The sequence below is a fragment of the Lethenteron reissneri genome, chromosome 61 (genome assembly GCF_015708825.2).
Source record: "Lethenteron reissneri isolate LAM-NWPU_2019-01 chromosome 61, ASM1570882v1, whole genome shotgun sequence".
NCBI classification, from domain to species: domain Eukaryota; kingdom Metazoa; phylum Chordata; class Hyperoartia; order Petromyzontiformes; family Petromyzontidae; genus Lethenteron; species Lethenteron reissneri.
This window is the reverse complement of record NC_083839.1, coordinates 9,496,285-9,515,354: the sequence shown is the minus strand read 5'-3', so window position 1 is coordinate 9,515,354 and position 19,070 is coordinate 9,496,285. Positions and strand designations below refer to the sequence as shown.

At 48.1% G+C, this 19,070-nt stretch overlaps 1 protein-coding gene across 2 annotated transcripts; it reads left to right on the top strand.

Annotated features, from left to right (window-relative positions):
• The first annotated feature begins 1,999 nt into the window (after window positions 1–1,999).
• LOC133358193 (ORM1-like protein 3) lies at window positions 2,000–18,410 on the top strand. 2 transcript variants are annotated; one of them, XM_061576413.1, is made up of 4 exons: window positions 2,000–2,098; window positions 8,246–8,507; window positions 13,473–13,624; window positions 14,938–18,410. In XM_061576413.1, the coding sequence occupies exons 2-4, from the start codon at window positions 8,334–8,336 to the stop codon at window positions 15,071–15,073; spliced, it is 462 nt and encodes a 153-aa protein (XP_061432397.1). In that variant the 5' UTR covers window positions 2,000–2,098; window positions 8,246–8,333; the 3' UTR covers window positions 15,074–18,410. The 2 variants fall into 2 exon arrangements, with proteins under 2 accessions (XP_061432397.1, XP_061432396.1); XM_061576412.1 differs by having other exon boundaries at window positions 2,000–2,287.
• The last annotated feature ends 660 nt before the right edge of the window (window positions 18,411–19,070 follow it).

Below are 19,070 nucleotides of genomic sequence, written 5' to 3'. Positions count from 1 at the left end.
CCTCAGGCGGAAAAATATAATCCAGTAATGTAACTGATCTCGCCAACTTTTCCCCACGCACCGCTTCACATTTCCCACCACCTTGGTTCTTTCGGTAAAGTCACGTAGAAGGGAAATAAAATAATAAAATAAAACAATAAAATAATTCTCACGGCTTTTCGGCCACAACGCAAGCAGCCGTCCTCAGGTGAAGACCAGGTCTGTCGGGGAGACAGCGTCTGAATGAAACACCACCACGCTTGGAGCGTATATTTAAGCTGGGTTGGAAGGGGAAGAGCGCCTTGACAAAGTACTAAACTCTACTGACCTGGTATCGACAATCAAGGAAATTTCCCTGTCCCCAGACGACCTGCTTGTCAGTTTTGATGTGGTTTCCTTATTCACCAAAGTTCCTGTATCTGACACCATCGCAATCATTGAAGACTTGGTTCATCAAGGACGGAATACTGGGGTACCCCCCCTGGTGAGACACTGCTTAAGCAATACATACTTCACCTGGAATGGAACTTTCTACAAACAAACTGAGGGCACCCCAATGGGCTCCCCCCTATCTCCGGTTGTAGCCAACGTGTTCATGGAGAAATTTGTGACTGATGCCATCCAGACTGCCAATCTACGCCCGACCTTATGGAAGAGGTACGTAGATGACACTTTTGTCAACTGGCCACATGGCCGGCCTGCTCTAGACCAATTCCTCGACCACATCAATTCCATACACCCAGCCATCAGATTCACCATGGAAGTCGAAAAAGAATGCAAGCTACCCTTTTTGGATGTCCTAATTAAAAGGAGACCTGATGGTTCAATGAGCCACTCTGTCTACAGGAAAGCCACTAATATGGATGCTTACCTAAAACCGGATTCCCACCACCATCCATCCCAGAAGAATTCCCTCATCAAGATTCTATACCATAGAGCCCAATGCATCTCCGACCAGGAACACCTTGCCAGTGAACTCAAACACGTACGCCAAGCTCTTAAGGCTAATGGTTACTCCGACTACACAATCCGCAAAGCCATCACTCCAACCATCAAGAAGGATCCTTTTGAGGAGCCTTTCAAAACCATCACCTTACCCTACATTGCTGGGGTCACAAAAAAGATCTCCAAAATCCTGATTAAACACAAGATCCAGGTCCAATTCAACACTTTGATTTGTGGCAAAAAGGTCCCATGTAACAAATACCCGGTATGTGGCCTTATGAGAAAAATGAATAGGCGACGTTTCAGGCAATCACCCATCTTCATAGCACATACATAACCTACCACGAATGTGAGATATTAATGCGCTATGATGAAGGGTCATTGCCCGAAACGTCGGCTATTATGATGTTTATGTTAAGGCCACAGTGAAATTAGCGAATTTTGCCCCCGCTTGCCGGGTTCGTTCCTCTTGAGAATCGATTCTCGGATTGCTCGGATCTCCCGAAAGCGCTGTAGAATCGATCGAATCGATGCGTGGGTGACTTGGGGGCGGGACCCGCTGGCTGAACCAAGCCTCGAAAACCTCGCGGGGGGAGGGGGGGAGGGGCCAAAACCTCGCGGGGGGAGGGGGGGAGGGGCCAAAACCTCGCGGGGGGAGGGGGGGAGGGGCCAAAACCTCGCGGGGGGAGGGGGGAGGGGCCAAAACCTCGCGGGGGGAGGGGGGGGCCAAAACCTCGCGGGGGGAGCGGGGGAGGGGCCAAAATCTCGCGGGGGGAGGGGCCAAAATCTCGCGGGGGGAGGGGGAGGGGGGCCAAAACCTCGCGGGGGGAGGGGGGGAGGGGCCAAAATCTCGCGAGAGCTCGCGCGAGAAATGCGGAAGCAACCCCCGCAAATAATTTGATTTCGCAGTCTGCATAAGCCGCGATCTCCATTGGTCGCCGGTTGGGGCGGGGTCAGCTTCACGACAAGTTCGCTTTCCTATTGGTCGATAGATTCCAGAGGGGGGGCGGGGCGGTTGGCGGCGACCAATAGGGCGCGAGGACTTTGCGAGCCACCGATAATGTGTGCTGGGAAATGTGAAGCAGGTGCGTGGGGAAAAGTTGGCGAATTGATTCGGGAAGTGGAGTTGAGAGTGAGGCGCAAACAGCAACAGCAGCAGCAGTAAACAAACACGGTACTTCTACACTTGGCACAGCCACGTAACAGCAAGCAGTCGGTTGGGACGGTGCCAAGCTAGGTGCACCTTCGCGCTCTCGCCATCAAAGGAACTCTTCCCCCGGCGCTGGTGACGGCAGCGAACTCGGCGACTCGAGACGACGCAGCCCCCGTGTGGCCCACGCGGGCTGCCGGGGGGCCAAGTGCGGTGAGCGAGTTCAAGGGTAGAGTGGGTGGTGAGTGGGTAGAGTGGATAGTGAGTGGGTAGCAGGGAAGAGTTGGTGGTGAGTGGGTAGAGTGAGTAGAGTGGATAGTGAGTGGGTAGCAGGGAAGAGTTGGTGGTGAGTGAGGAGTGGGTACAGAGAGTTAAGTGGTTGTAGAGTGGGTTCTAGAGTGGGTAGTGAGTGGGTATAGTTGAACACCCCTCCAGAATCAGAAGCGTGTTTTTGCACAGCTGTCCAGTACAAAATTAAGGCTGAGTCGACCTCGGGGAGGTCCTGGACCAGGTACCGGCGTTGTCGGCCGTGACCGGGATTCGCGAATATTCGCGGAAGAACACCACACACACAACAAGACAAAGATCCCCTGTGTAGCCTTAACAGACTGTTGGGGCAAGTGCTGTTAGCGAGCACCTTTGAGGGCCGCCACTGCACATGAGGGGGGTCGGTGGCCAACACCACGCCCGGCCGCCTTTGTCTCCCTAGTGGCGATGTTCACACATCGCACCGGGTGCTCATTTGAGGCTGGGTCGGATTAGGTGAGGCCCAGGACCGGTGCAGATAATCATCATCACCGGTGTTGGCCGTGAGCGGGAATCCAACTCGGGTCGCTGGGTTCGTAACGCCGCGCGCTGACCACTGCGCCACCGTTCTCCACACACACAGTCACACACACACAGTTACACACACATTCACACAGTTACACACACAGACACCCACACACAGTCACACACACACAGTTACACACACAGTTACAGACACCCACACAGCCACACACACACATTCACACAGTTACACACACAGTTACACACACACAGTTACACACACACAGACACCCACACAGTCACACACACATAGCCACACACACACAGACACCCACACACAGTCACACACACACAGTTACACACACAGTTACACACACAGACACCCACACACAGTCACACACACACAGTTACACACACAGTTACAGACACCCACACAGCCACACACACACATTCACACAGTTACACACACAGTTACACACACACAGACACCCACACAGTCACACACACATAGCCACACACACACAGACACCCACACACAGTCACACACACACAGTTACACACACAGTTACAGACACCCACACAGCCACACACACACATTCACACAGTTACACACACACAGTTACACACACACAGACACCCACACAGTCACACACACATAGCCACACACACACAGACACCCACACACAGTCACACACACACAGTTACACACACAGTTACACACACAGTTACACACACAGACACCCACACAGCCACAACAACAAGACAAAGACCCCCATATAGCCTGGAACAGACTGTTGGGGCAAGTGCTGTTAGCGAGCACCTATGAAGGCCAGCCACACACACACATTCACACACACAGTTACACACACACAGTCACATACAGACACCCACACACCAGTGGCGGCTGGTGATATTTATTTTTGGGGGGGCGCATTTTTTTTATTTTATTGAGGGGGGCAAATAAATATAAAGCAGTACCAAAAACCATTTTGACTACTTGAATATAAATTTTGATGATCTTTATTTACATTTCAGACCAAAAGAAGTACCAAAAAGCATGTTTCCTACTTGAACATAAATGTTTCTCTTTTATATACATTTCAGACCAAAGTACCAAAAAGCATGTTTCCTACTTGAACATAAATGTTTCTCTTTTATATACATTTCAGACCAAAGTACCAAAAAGCATGTTTCCTACTTGAACATAAAAACGTTAGTTTCATGCTATTATCAATATGGCTGCAGCTACTTTCATGACGTTTGCATTTGTCAGAGAGATGTTTGAGGTCTCTTACCCCCGTCGTTGTCCACAAAACTTCAGTGCCGACACTTTGAAATAAAAGACAGGGAAAACAAAAAAGAGAATTGCTAACATCACATCCAGCCAGCCACCTCCGTTTCTCATAACAAGCGCGGGTGAAGCTTCGTGTGTAGCTTCGTCCTCTGTCACTGGCCTGCTGCTGGATTTGTAAATCGGGTTGGTCCGGTCCGAGATCCTTTATCTTTTTTATTTCTTCCAGCGAAAGCCTTGTGAAAGGGTTTTTTTGTAAATAAATTACAGAATTTGGATGAACTGCTGCCATTGTTTACACAAAAAATTTGATCAGCCTAGCAAGTGTCAAAGTGGTGTCGCCTTCGCACTCGCAGTAGTGGCCTACAGCGTAAATTTGAATGACAGGTGACGAGAACCAATCAGATTGGATAAAATAACATGTATCCAATTCTGATTGGCCAGGGACGCAACGACTTGCGCCCCGAGGAGAATCTTTAAGAAACCAATTAGAGACCAGCTTCAGGTCACATGCTGTCCGAAAATGTAAAGTCTCACATAGACATCCATTTGTCCGGCGCCCCGCATGAAACACATTGAAAAACATAGAAAATAGTTGACCGATTAAAGCCAGTTTTTATTAAATGCTGATGCTTTTCTTACTACCAGCCGGCACATCGTATGAAAAAAATATTTTATTTATGTATTTTTATATACATTTTGCATATGTATATTTCTTGAATATTGATGGGGGCGGCGCCCCTGCGCCCTCTATTGACGAGCCGCCACTGCCACACACAGTCACACACAAAGATAAAGATCCCCCGTATAGCCTTAACAGACTGTAGGGGCAAGTGCTGTTAGCGAGCACCTATGAAGGCCGGAACGGTACACGAGGGGGTGGGTGGCCAGCACCACGCCCGACCGCCTTTGTCTCCCCAGTGGCGATGTTTACACACCGCACCAGGTACTCATTTAAGGCTGAGTCGACCTAGGGGAGGCCCAGGACCGGTTCAGATAATCGTCACTGGTGTTAGCCGTGAGCGGGAATCGAACCCGGGTCGCCAGGTTCATAGCGCAGCGCGCTAACCGCTACACTACCGCTCCCCACAAAGTCACACACACACACAGTTACACACACAGTTACACACATTCACACAGTTACACACAGTTACACACGTACACAGGCATCCAACACACCCCCACGCACACTGTACGCCCATTTTATGACCAAGTCACAGACAAGCCAGAGTCGTGGCACTGTGTGGCCATGGAACTAAAACTATGGAACCATTTAGTGAACCCATAGAAACTCGCAGAGATACCTCGTGGCACACATACATGAAATGCAGTGGTACGACTGTGTGGCCATGCAACCCAGGATGAACAAGCGACACGACACGAACTTCTCAGCGTGGCTAGCAACAGCAGAATATCTCAAGATTCGCATTTAGCTCGTGAACATATTTTACATTACTCAAGCATAAAATATCTCCGATGCTTCGTAACATTATTTGACCTTGTTTTTTGGTTCTAACGAGATGTGTCAAACTGCCCGGATAGTAACCTCGTGTTGTTGACGTCGATTGGCCAGGAGATGGCAGCAGAGTTGTGGATTTGTGTTGAGTCTGTGCGGCAGCTCTGAGTGTCCACGCGGTGAGGTTTTTATTTTAGATTTCCTTCCACACGAAGCACCACTTATTGCAATTGACCAGGCATTCCCATCCTCTAGGAACCTTCTAAAAACAAAGTCTTAGAGACGACTTGCTGAGGCTTTCCTCAAATTTGGTAATTTTTCACCCGGTAAAGGGCATCATATTTAGCGATTGCAAACGCACAAAGCCAAAACAAAGATTCCCTTATAGCCTTCACAGACTGTTGGGGCAAGTGCTGTTAGCGACCCGCACCGATGAAAAACACACACCCGTACAGTCGTGGTCAACCAGACAGAAGGGCACATGGGTGTTTGAAATGCGACTTGGCTGAGAGTGCGTTCTGCCCGATTTGTATGGGTGAAGTTGGACCAAATTTGACAGTAAACCTCGCAGAACTATCCACGAGCTCGGCTCAATTGTTGGGAGTGCCTGACGCCGTGAAAGTGAAAGGACCATCTTCATATAATATATAAGTTTTATATATTCACCTGTTTCTGTTTAACTTGGCCTTGTTAGGGTTTCGGCCTTCCGAAATTTATACGAAGTGTGAGTTCTGTACGCAATGGCGTCCTGTGATTTTTGTAGTTAACATAATTTGACGCACGGTAGACTCGATTATCCGCGTGCGGTTTAGCTGATGAACTGTGCACCTGAGATTTTGACATGAATGAATAACTCGTGGATTTTCCCTTAAGCCCAAATTAATCATCTAAAAACACTTATACACATTATTCTTGGAAATGTTTATTACAAGTCATGTGCTTAAACCGAAGAAATATGTGCTTCGGTTAATCCGAAATCCACGTGATCGGCCCTACAGTACAGTAGTTGCCATATTTTTACAACAGTGGGCAGAGTTTGATGTTGATTGGCGTGGCTCTTCTGCTGTCCACTTAGTGGGCCACGTGTTAACACTGAGCACGCGCATCGACCGTGGGTATTCGTTCTAAATCGAAGAGTAACAATCGAAATCGTCAGTTGTGCTTCATTTTGAGTAAGTTATCCGATAATTTTGTGAGTTTTAATTTACTAAACTGTGCGATTGCAGATAAACTTATAGATAATGTATACTTATATCAGTGGTTTTTGGAATGGAGATCCGCGGAAAATGTATATTTTAGGATTATCTGCGATTTTGAATTATCCACGGTCGCCCTCCCCATCATTAGCGCAGATAATCGAGATTCTGCTGTATCTAAAGTTTGTGGTATCACAGAAAAGTTTTATCCATACCTGTTTCGACTCGACTAAAGTCTGCCAAAGAAATTACCTGCAGTTACTTTGTCGACTTCATTTAAGGCCACGCCAATGCTGATGCCATCCATTGAAATGCAAACCCGTGTCGGGGTATTTTGCTTATCTAAACATATTCCATTCTAACTCACACACACACATCCTGGGGAAGATGAATGAAACGTCAAGTTTGATCGAAGACCCCCTGTGTATTTTGTGCGTCGTGTTCTCGCTCTCTGATGCCAACTCAGCTCACCCTTGTGCCACACCGTTCCTCTTCCGTGAGTGCTATTCATTTTCTGTTGTGGTGCTGACAGACAAACGTCACTGATCGTTGTTTTAATGATGAGCACAGTGCGATTCTAATCCCGCACCTCCGATTAGCACAGTTGGCTACGTACAGTGCGAAAGAAGTTCAACATACTTACACAACATACACAGACAAACATATCAACAACAACAACCGCCATTCGCCACTAAGTGGCGGTGACGTCACCACGACGCTTGTGCCAGGCCAAGTGCATCTTGAGGCCACGTGAAGTGTCGAACGCCCGCTGGCAGGAGGTCACGGGGCAGACCCAGGTGTCACGGGTCGACTGACCGAGATGACCAAGATGATTGGCTGATGCACCACCTGTGCCCCCTACTGTACCAACTTGCTATGCTTTAGCCACCCGGCGCTCCGCTCGTTGTTGTGAGCGTCGCTCCTCCGCCCTCTGTTGTTGTTGGAGGGCGACTGCCTCCAACTGCCCAGTAGCGTTCTTCACGAGCCTCCTCCACAGAGGCCGATCTTGACACCGCTGGTACCAGTCATCGGCAAGTCCACTCAGCTCCACGTTCTCCTGTACCACATCACTCCATCTCTTCTCTAGCCCGTGCCGCGCCCGTTTAGCCCCCTCGATCCAGCCGAACAAAAGCTGTTTAGGCATGCGGTGGCTGGGCATGCGGGCTACATGACCCAGCCAACGCAGCCTTGCCTGCCGGAGGAGCTCACCGATGGGGCTTTGCCCAGATCTTTCAATGATTTGTGAGCTCCTCACACAATCCAGCCTGGTTAAACCCAGGATGGATCGTAGGCAGGCCAGCCTAAATGTTTCCAACCGGCGAAGATGCTCCATTAGGAGGTCCATGTTTCGCAAGCGTAGAGAAGGGAAGGAATGACATATACAAACAGACACACACGCGTACGAATCTGTAACATTTTGCCGCATTTCCCCGTGCCATCGCTGTGCTCTGCGTCGACAGCGAAAGCAGCGCACGGCAGCAGCGGCAGTAGCGGCGGCAGCAGCGCTCGACCAGCGCCCCCCTGGGGGGCCCCACCACCGCCGTCGCGATGAACGTCGGCGTGGCGCACAGCGAGGTGAACCCCAACACGCGCGTCATGAACAGCCGCGGCATGTGGCTCTCGTACGTGCTGGCCGTGCTCCTGCTGCACGTCGTGCTGCTCTCCATCCCCTTCGTCAGCGTCCCAGTCGTGTGGACGCTCACCAACGTCATCCACAACGTGGTGAGGAGGTCCGCGGACCGCTGATGATTACAGGCCGGCTGATTGAGAACTTATTTATTTACCACGGCTTTTTATGTCCGGATAGAGGTTTTTTGATGGGTTAGATCGCGTGAATATAAATGGTGTCGTCAAACCCGCAAACACACCCGATGCAGCCCAATTAGCAAGGTTTGTTACGTAAACAAAACGTGACAATTAGTGATTAGTTCCACACTAACCAATTGTTTGTTGGAGAGTAAACCCACACAATATTTACAATTCGAGTACCGTGATGTTTCGCCGGTAATTACAACTCAGCCTCATCAGGTGTGAAGACCACTTTGTTGAGTTGACATTTTCTTTTTGTGTTTATTTTGTCATCCTTCACTGCCTGTCCGCCTGCCCGTACCTCCGATGAGCGCGGTTGGCTGCGTACGATGCAAAATAAGTTCAGTATATATTCCATTATGGGAAAATCGCGTTATAATTAATAATATATATAATATAGGGGGTAAAGCACAGTCCGCAATAATGCTTGAGATGTGTATGCAGCCTGAACAAAGACTGACATGCGTGGGTAGCATATAGAAGCATCCAGCAGCATCCCAATTCCTTGTGCGACGATGCTATGTCGAGGCAGCTGTACAAGCATTATTCCTACTCGCGCGACAAAGTTCCGTTCACTCCATGCATTATATCCAATTCGTGTTATAAAATTTGTTCCCCAATCTTGATTTGAGGCTTTCGTGACTGCAGGAATCCATACTTTTTGGTTATTTTAGTAAAGTCACGTAGGTAGAAGAATAAAATTAAAATAAACATAATATATTAAATTAATCCAGCAGTGGACCTGCTGGATGAATTTTTATTTATGAGGATGACCTCTTGTGTTGCGATCGAAACGTCGTGATATATTATTTTTTTAATTAGATTTTTCTACTTACGTGACTTTACCGAAAGAACCAAAGAGAATATGTTCCCCAATAAATTAATCGTATTATACTGGTAGGAACCTCCTGGTTACACCAGCCCACAGGGGATTATTGTGTCCGTCCGTCGTGCATCCAACAATGGGAGAGGTGGGGCTGGGTGGAGAGGGGAGGGTGGGGAGGGGCTGGGTGTGGAGGGTAGGGAGGGGCTGGGATGGGAGGGTGGGGAGGGGCTGGGTGGGGAGGGGCTGGTCACCCCGTGGTGCCCTGATCAACGTTTAACCTACTCACGCCGGCTTGTGCCCGCCCTCACAGTCGGCCATATTTGCGGAACACCACGCCGCCATTGACCGAACAACCCAACGTTCTTACCAGCTCCCTCCGCAGGAATGTGATAAATATAAAATTAAAACACCCGGCGTTATAGGAGAACAGTTTGTACATACGTACGTGTGAAACGCAATGAAGTTTGGGTTTAGGTAGAGTGTAAAATGTAGCTGCCATTCAGATGAATGAGGATGCATCGGAGACTAAACTTTGAAGCATGCAAGAGGTAAACAGAGCTGGGAACTCGTCACACTTGGCAGGCCGAGGTGGAGAGACCTGTGCTGTGACACGGTGTCCACTGGAGTGGCGCATGTGTGGTCTGTGCAGGAGAACAGGGTGCCACGGTGGCTATTAGATGTTAACTACCTCGCCTGGTAGCAGGAAGTCATGCGTTTTATCCAAAACCTGACGCCTGCTGTTGTTTATTTGGAGTTTGCGTGTCTCTCTCCCTGTGGTCACATGGATTTTTGTCCGCATCCTCCGGGTTTTCTCCATCACATTTAGAATTTAGCCACTTCGTTGAGCTATCATTTATGATCGCCAAGTCGCTTCTGAAAAGAGCTATATAGTTCAGTGGGCCTTACCTGGAAAAATTTTAATTGTTTCCAGTTTTTTTTCCATTGTTTTAAGAGAATGCGTCGCAAAGCAAGTGCTTTGAGATTTAAAGTTTAACCCATATGCTGCGTTTCTTTGGGCGGAAACTAGACCAACTCAGATTCTAAAGCAGACTTGAGTTGCGACAGGTGGCTGAATCCACCTGCGGATTAACTTTTTGCGAGTGAGCCGTTGAATATGGCACGAAGAATTGAAGGCATCTCGCATGAGTGGTTTTAGAAGCTGGGTTGCAGTTTATACACGCTTGTGATCCAGTGCGGGTCTGTGGATCGAGCAGATTTACGAAACTTCCACCAAAGCTGATGGAGCTGTGGCTTGGAGGCGGCAGCAGTGCAGCGGGTAGGTGTGTGGTGGCGTAGCGGTTAGCACGCTGCGCTACGAACCCGAGTTTCGATTCCCGCTCACGGCCAACATCAGTGATGATAATCTGAATCGGTCCTGTGCCTCCCCTAGGTCGACTCAGCCTCAAATTAGTACCTGGTGCGGTGTGCAAACATTGCTACTGGTGAGACAAAGGCGGCCGGGTGTGGTGCTGGCCACCCATCCCTTAGTGTGCCATGGCAGCCTTCATAGATGCTCACTAACAGCACTTGCCCCAACAGTCTGTTATAAGCTATAGGGGAGATCTCTTGTGTTCCAAAGATGTCTTTAACAGACACCTCATGAGAGTCCAATATTAATGTGGAACACATGGGAGGAAATATCAGCCAACCGTAAGCAGTGAAGTGTCTGTCGCCGACTCATTCAAGAGGGTTGAAGAAGAAAGGGCAAAAGCCCTATCATCATCAACACCAGCAGCAGCAATGCCACAACACAAATCTCATTCAGTAGACGAGCAGCAACTCCTTTCCCACAGTGCGGCTGATGCTTCTGCTCAAGGGCTGGGCCGCTGCTGGCTCTTCTGCGCAGTCATCATCATTTGCGATGGACAGCCGAAGAAAAAGAGAGAACCTGTCTTTGTAATTCTCTCATGTGGGTTTTCTGTAGCTGCTTAAATTCCCTGCTCCCCTGAGAAAACTATTCTGGAACAAGCAATTCAGCCCATATTCCCATGCAAGGATCTTCCCCTTTCGCAGGAGTCTTGAATCTCTGAGGATGAACAAATTGCAGTCCATTCCCCTATCATGTGTGTTGTTTTCATAACGCGATTTGGATATGCAGTGAGGGAAAAAAGTATTTGATCCCCTGCTGATTTTGTACGTTTGTTCACTGACAAAGAAATTATCAGTCTATAATTTTAATGGTAGGTTTATTTGAACAGTGCGAGACCGAATAACAACAACAAAATCCAGAGAAACGCATGTCAAAAATGTTATTAATTGATTTGCATTTTAATGAGGGAAATAAGTATTTGACCCCTCTGCAAGACATGACAGTATTTGGTGGCAAAACCCTTGTTTGCAATCACAGAGGTCAGACGTTTCTTGTAATTGGCCACCAGCTTTGCACACATCTCAGGAGGGATTTTGTACCACTCCTCTTTGCAAATCTTCTCCAAATCATTAAGGTTTCGAGGCTGACGTTGGGCAACTCGAACCTTTAGCTCCCTCCACAAATTTTCTATGGGATTAAGGTCTGGAGACTGGCTAGGCCACTCCAGGACCTTAATGTGCTTTTTCTTGAGCCACTCCTTTGTTGCCTTGGCCGTGTGTTTTGGGTCATTGTCATGCTGGAATACCCATCCACGACCCATTTTCAATGCCCTGGCTGAGGGAAGGAGTTCTCACCCAAGATTTGACGGTACATGGCCCCGTCCATCGTCCCTTCGATGCGGTGAAGTTGTCTTGTCCCCTTAGCAGAAAAACACCCCCAAAGCATAATGTTTCCACCTCCATGTTTGACAGTGGGGATGGTGTTCTTGGGGTCATAGGCAGCATTCCTCCTCCTCCAAACACAGCGAGTTGAGTTGATGCTAAAGAGCTCCATTTTGGTCTCATCTGACCACAACACTTTAACCTAGTTGTCCTCTGAATCATTCAGATGTTCATTGGCAAACTTCAGACGGGCATGTATATGTGCTTTATTGAGCAGGGGGACGTTGCGGGCGTTGCAGGATTTCAGTCCTTCACGGCGTAGTGTGTTACCAACTGTTTTCTTGGTGACTATGGTCCCAGCTACCTTGAGATCATTGACAAGATCCTCCCGTGTAGTTCTGGGCTGATTCCTCACCGTTCTCATGATCATTGCAACTCCACGAGGTGAGATCTTGCATGGACCCCCAGGCCGATGGAGATTGACAGTTCTTTTGTGTTTCTTCCATTTGCGAATAATCGCACCAACTGTTGTCGCCTTCTCACCAAGCTGCCTGGCAATGGTCTTGTAGCCCATTCCAGCCTTGTGTACGTCTACAATCTTGTCCCTGACATCCTTGGAGAGCTCTTTGGTCTTTGCCATGGTGGAGAGTTTGGAATCTGATTTATTGATTTCTTCTGAGATTGTGCTCCTAATCTCAGCTCGTTACCTGTATAAAAGACACCTGGGAGCCAGAAATCTTTCTGTTTGAGAGGGGGTCAAATACTTATTTCCCTTATTAAAATGCAAATAAATTGATAACATTTTTGACATGCGTTTTTCTGGATTGTTTTGTTGTTATTCTGTCTCTCACTGTTCAAATAAACCTACCATTAAAATTATAGACTGATCATTTCTTTGTCAGTGGGCAAACGTACAAAATCAGCAGGGGATCAAATACTTTTTTCCCTCTTGTATAACGCGATTAATGTATTGGGGAACACATTTTTGCATAACGTGGATGCGAATTGGATCTATAACGCGATCGAGTGAATGGAACGAAGTCACGCGATTAGGAATAAGCAGTCATACGGCTGCCTCGGCGTAGCATCACACAAGGCATTGGGATGCTGCTGGATAGTTCTAGACGCTACCCACACACCTCAGTCTTTGTTCAGGCCTGCGTTGTGCATCTCTCGCATTATTGCGGACCGTGCTTTACATCAGTTATCATAACTGGATTTTTGTTTCCATAACGCGGTGTTCTTCAGGAGTGCAGCTACTACCGTGGCGTTATAGGAGAACTGACCATACGTTTGTGAAGGTGCACACCTGTTCACGACAATGACAATGATGGAGTGGCTGTGTGCTTGTCACGTTGCAGGGAATGTATTTGTTCCTCCACACACTGAAAGGCACCCCCTTTGAGACTCCGGACCAGGGCCGGGCACGCCTCCTCACCTACTGGGAGCAGATGGACCATGGCTTCCAGTACACTGCCTCCAGGAAGTTCCTCACCATCAGCCCTATTGTCCTGTGAGTTTTTGAGCCCCCCCAAGAGAGTTTTGTACAATCACACGCAGGCCTCTTAAGAGGCCATCACTTCGCTATGTAACCTTATTGGGTGTACCGTAGTAGTCCCTCGATTAACAGTGACATCAGTTGAAGGTTTTTCGGTTAACGTTTTGCCTCCCATAGGATCCCATGGTTACGACTGACGTTAACGTTGTGACTTATGTTGACCTGTTTACATTGTGCACGCGGGGGGGGGGGGCAATATCGGCCAAACCGAGCGCTCGTAAGTTAGGCTGAGCCACGACCTCAGCCAATCAGTGACGCCCATCTATGAGCGTTTAGACCTTGCCTGGCTTTGTTTACATTACGGTTTCTGTTTTGGTAGTGGAAAAACGGCTCTCTTGCAGACTTGATGATGTTTGCTTATTTTTCAACTTATAAGTGAATTCAACTTAACAGTTATTTCGATTAACAGTAGTTTTAATGGAACGTATTACAAAAATATTAACGGAGGGACTGCTTGAGTCTAAAACATCAACTGTCGCTCAGAGATTTCATATAATCACACACAGGCCGGTTAGAGGCTATCGGTTAACCATGTAACCATATTAGTTCTAGTATAAACATTCACACAATTACCCTTTTGCGTAAACTACATAAACTGCATTCAACGTTACGTGTTGCCTCTTGCTATGGTCCAGAACGGTCTCTTCAGTATTTACAAACTCCACCCAATCTGCATGATGTAAAAAAGCTAACGCTTGTTAAAATCTCTAAAACGGGGGTTTAAAGTTTGGCTCTGCCTTCTTCTCACCTGATGGGAATCGCCGCCGAGTTGTGGTGGTGGTGCACTCCACCTTTGAAAGTATCAACTATTTACACTAAATATTTGTTTTTATTTTACCATGTAAGGCGGCCCACTAAGCTGCTATATAGCTATATTTCAGAAGTGACCTGGGCATCGCAAAATTATAGCTCCATGAAGCCGCTTATCATCATCATGTGGAAATTTATAGCAGCAGCCAAATACTCTAAACATGCGTGACTTTGCTTGTAAATGTAGAGGGGAAAATAAACGGAGGACCCGGAGAAAAATCCACGTGTTAAAGTCAGGGCACGTTCTCAAACTTGCAATTCGATGTAGATTTCTGCAATTCGATGTTTTAATTTTTTGTATTTGTTACCGGGCTGCTCGCCACCTCGGAAGCGATACCGGTTCCCACGATGCCGTGCGGCTGGGGTAATTAAAATTCAAAACCTCCGCGCGAATGACATTTTTTTGGTTTTTGCCGTTGGGGGGCGGGGGTGTGCGGCTGATCCGATCGTGTTTGCAGGTACTTCCTGGCGAGCTTCTACACCAAATACGAGGTGGCTCACTTTGCGGTGAACACCGTCTCCCTGCTCAGTGTCCTCATCCCCAAGCTGCCCCAGCTGCACGGAGTGCGCTTCTTGGGCATCAACAAGTACTGAGGGGGGGACGCGGAGGCGTGCCCCAGCTGGTTCAGCAAGCCCCAGCTGGTTTGGCACGCGTACCCCTCGTGTGCTTTTCCGCCACCAAGTGTTGCTGGGCATTGTCGCTCATCAGTGGTGGGGTACGGGGGGGGGTGGTGCGGACACAATACGTGCGCGCGCCGATACGTTCGCCGTGCGTCTCGTGTCGTTCTTTGCTCGTCCACACTTGCCCCGGTGTCCCCTGCCCGTCTTCCCCCTGGAGACTGATTTTGCCCTTTGTTGCGAGCATCTACATGTCTCTTTTGTGTCCTCGTCAGGGGTTTTATTTGTGTGTGTGTGAATTTGTACACGCATCCTTCCGCGTGCGTTTGTTCGCGTGCATGCACGTGCGTGTTCGCGGGCTTTATTCGTTTTGCGGCGGGGTAAAAATTTGCCGCCCGCTTCGGGTCTCCGCCCATGTAAGGGAAATGCGCGCCATATGGCCATATGACTTTGCGCGGAGCGCCCCTACACCACACTGCCCATGTGTGCACGGCTGCAGGCGTTGGATGTTGCATTCGGGAGAGCTCGGGGGGCTGGGGTGGGGGGGTGTAATGGCTAGCTAGCACGCACGTAGCAACGCGAGTCCTCTGGCTCGGGTGCGAGGCTCTCGGAGCGCCCCCTTGTTGGCGCTGCAGATTTTCGAAACCTGTCCGGACAGGGCCCCCCACTTCGCCCCCCCCCCCCCCAGCCTGCTCACCTTGCCAGGGGGGGTTCACTTTCACGTGGCTCTCGCTTCGTGCGATCTTGCATGGGGGCGGTTGGGAGCTGGGCAAAATGTTCAGTTTTGTGTGAGCAAGGGCCCCCGCTATGGGAGTTTGTAAGCAGTGGCTCAGGAGAGTCCAGTGACGAATGTCAACCGCTGTAAACTTTTGACGAAATGTATCATGTGGCGGTATATGTACCGGTGCAGCGTAACATAACCGGGTTGCTCTTAAAACAGTTCTGACATCAAATTTTAACGAACATTTCCGTCTTCCGGCCGCTTCGGCATCACGTGAACTGATGTTGATGCACCACCACCACCCCGTAGGATTTTTTGATCGGGGTTCACGAAGTGCGGGGAAAAGAAAAAAGTAATTGTGATTTTATTTATTTATGGCGCAGCTCCGGTGTAGTACTGCCCTATATGTTCAAATGTGGCTTAATATCGATGCGTCGAGCTATCAAAATAAATGACAATAAATGCAGATTTTATTCATAAACCCAAATTTTTGCCGCGATCGATTTCCTGGCCAAGTTATGAAAGGATGCATATGAAAGGTTGACTTGACCTCAGACGAGAAGCTTGAGCTTAAACCCGGGAGCTGAGTAAAGCAGCGTTAGCACCCCTGGCACAGTCCTGAGCCTCCTGTACCCCTGGCACAGTCGCCTCTACAGCTGGGTGCTGTTGACAATGCAGGTGCATTGGTTAACTCATCACATTGTGATGAGTTAATTGAACATTGTATTTTGACTTAAAACTTTCGTGACTGCAGGAATTCATATTATTTGGTTCTTTCGGTAAAGTCACGTTGATATAAAAATAATAATAAAAAATGAAGTAAATAAAAATATTCACTTCATTATTATTTTTCTTGTATCTACGTGACTTTACTGAAAGAACTAAAGAATATCATCACATTGTAGATTTAAATTATCTATTGTGAATGTTTGGCTCATGAAAAAATATGATCATTGTAATAAAACTGCCCCTTAAATAAAAAAAACCCCATAACTTCAACGAGTGAACAATGTAATATGCTGCACTTACACACGTAATGCTTGATGGTTACACTTGAATATCACGTTTGACATGCAACAGTGTTTGTGCTTCCGCAAAATTTTAATTGCCATTTGATTCGCGCGATGCTGCTGCTGCTTGGCCCGGTGAGCGTGAATGCAGTTGCCAGTAAAGCCCTGCCTTGCACCAGATTTACGTCTTGCCCAAACGTGTCACGGTTTTCTCCATTGTGCCAGTAGGCATTGGCAAATCGTGTTTTTATTGCCAAAAAAATGCGCGTTGTATGTACGTTGAACTTCTTTACACCGTACGTAGCCAACCGTGACAATTGGAGGTGCGAGGGAGAAGGATATCGGTGCAACAAACTGGCGGCGCGCGAATCGAGTTTTACGCGAGATTGCGGGCAGGTGCCAGTGCTAAGAACGACGATAGCACCAGTAGCCACTTCGTGCAGTCGCCAAGAAGCTCCGCCTGCTTCTTTTCAGCTAAGTCTCAGGGTAACGTGATTCATCCACTTCAGAATTCGGTGGGTGGGCGAAACAACAAATGCGTGGCACTACGGACGTGTTGGCAGACGCTTCGATATTAGGACAGCCACTGGAGATATCTACTTTCAAATAATCTAGATTGAAAACTCATTTCTTCAGAACTGCTTCTTGTGTTTGGTTTGTTATCCCCCCCGCCCCGCACCTCCAATTTGCATGTGATTGGCACGGTTGGCTACGTACGGTGCGAAAGAAGTTCAACATTTGTATGTGCATACATACAGAGCGCCGTCGCGTAAAATAAACGTTTCGCTCCGGGTCGGGACTGGTGTGATACAGTCACCCTGTTCGCCGAGGCTTCCGGTGATTAACATCAGGGACCATTGGGGCTCATGAGGAATGGAACAGGTTGAATTGGATCACGACATTAAATCATTACAATTCTTTTTTTTGTACTCGGAAATGTTGATTTGATTACTTGTGGGACACATTACGTACAGCAATCGAAGCTCTCAGGTTTATCTTGTAAATGGGAAAAATGGAAAAATAAGCGTCGGTGGGGATTACCGGCTGCGTTGTTGCGTGACGGTTGTTCCAGATTGAAAACGAATTCGCTCTGCTTTCTTTGCGTGACTTCAAATGCACTGCGGAAAGAATAAAACGCGCCCAGAGTTCCGTTTTGTACGTGGACCAAAAAAAAGAAACAAAAACCCCCCCGCATCGTCATAAGTTGATTCAAATCAATTTGAGTTTTTATGTTGCTTGACAAATGAAGTGAAGTGTAAAATCTTTTCCCCATGTTTGTATTCACCGCGTTGCCTCGCAAAGCGACTGACGCGAAACTCACGGTGGACATCCTGAGAATCAAACTTTGTTATCGAAACGGTCGTAGTAATTTATTTACACCGAATTCTGTATTTTTTTATTTTATTTCTGCTTAAATCCTGTGCTTACTACCAATGTAGAAATTGTCACAAAAAGCTAAATTTTTACTCCTGTGCCCAAGTACCTGGATCGATGTCCAAATGCCTTACTGTTATCGATATTGTTTATGGTGAATACTTTTCTGGTTCATGGCTTACTTTAAATAAACGTTGCATAAACTGGGTTGTGTGTTTGTCCTAAATGCCCTTGACTCGTGAACGCGAGTCCTGGATGACTGGCTGGCTTGCTGGCTTTGCTGACCCCGTGCCTGTACTAGACATCTGTGGGGAAACAAAAAAAAGATCTTCATTGCTCATCAGATTCCTCCTGCAGTCAAAACATTACGATTCCCAATGAGAGCTGCGTTCACCTGCGTTCACCTGCGTTCCACAGTGCAGCCTTATGTCCCTACTGCGTTCACCTGCGTTCCGCACCGCAGCCGTGTGTCCCCGCTGCATTGAGACGCTTACGAACCCTTAGAGATGTCTCTCAGGCTTAAGGGGGTGGGTGCCCTGCCTTTGCCCGGTGCTTGCGCTACCTACAGCTGCGAGTATTGCTTTTTTGTAATTGGGTGCAATTGTGAACAATAGCCATATCAGTCTTTACTACATCTCATCGGCATAATCATTGGTTCACTACAGCTCAAAGACTCAATCCCTACAAAGCGTGGGGTGAAGTTGGGAGATGTCCCATGTGTGAGCTTGGCATTTGAAGGCCTGAACACCAGAATCGGTGATTTCGCCTACAATGTGTTCATCAGGGAGGCAATTATGTATCCGGACAGCAGAGTGAAGCAGAAGGGAGCTTCTGTCCAGGGAGCAATGTTCTGGCAACTGGGGGAACA

What these genes read in the sequence shown, in the direction of transcription:
- LOC133358193 (XM_061576413.1), top strand. Translation starts at nt 8,334, where the DNA reads ATGAACGTCGGCGTGGCGCACAGCGAGGTGAACCCCAACACGCGCGTC. An exon ending in CCAACGTCATCCACAACGTG is followed by an intron (nt 8,508 to 13,472) that starts GTGAGGAGGTCC and finishes GTCACGTTGCAG; the next exon opens with GGAATGTATTTGTTCCTCCA. An exon ending in ACCATCAGCCCTATTGTCCT is followed by an intron (nt 13,625 to 14,937) that starts GTGAGTTTTTGA and finishes TCGTGTTTGCAG; the next exon opens with GTACTTCCTGGCGAGCTTCT.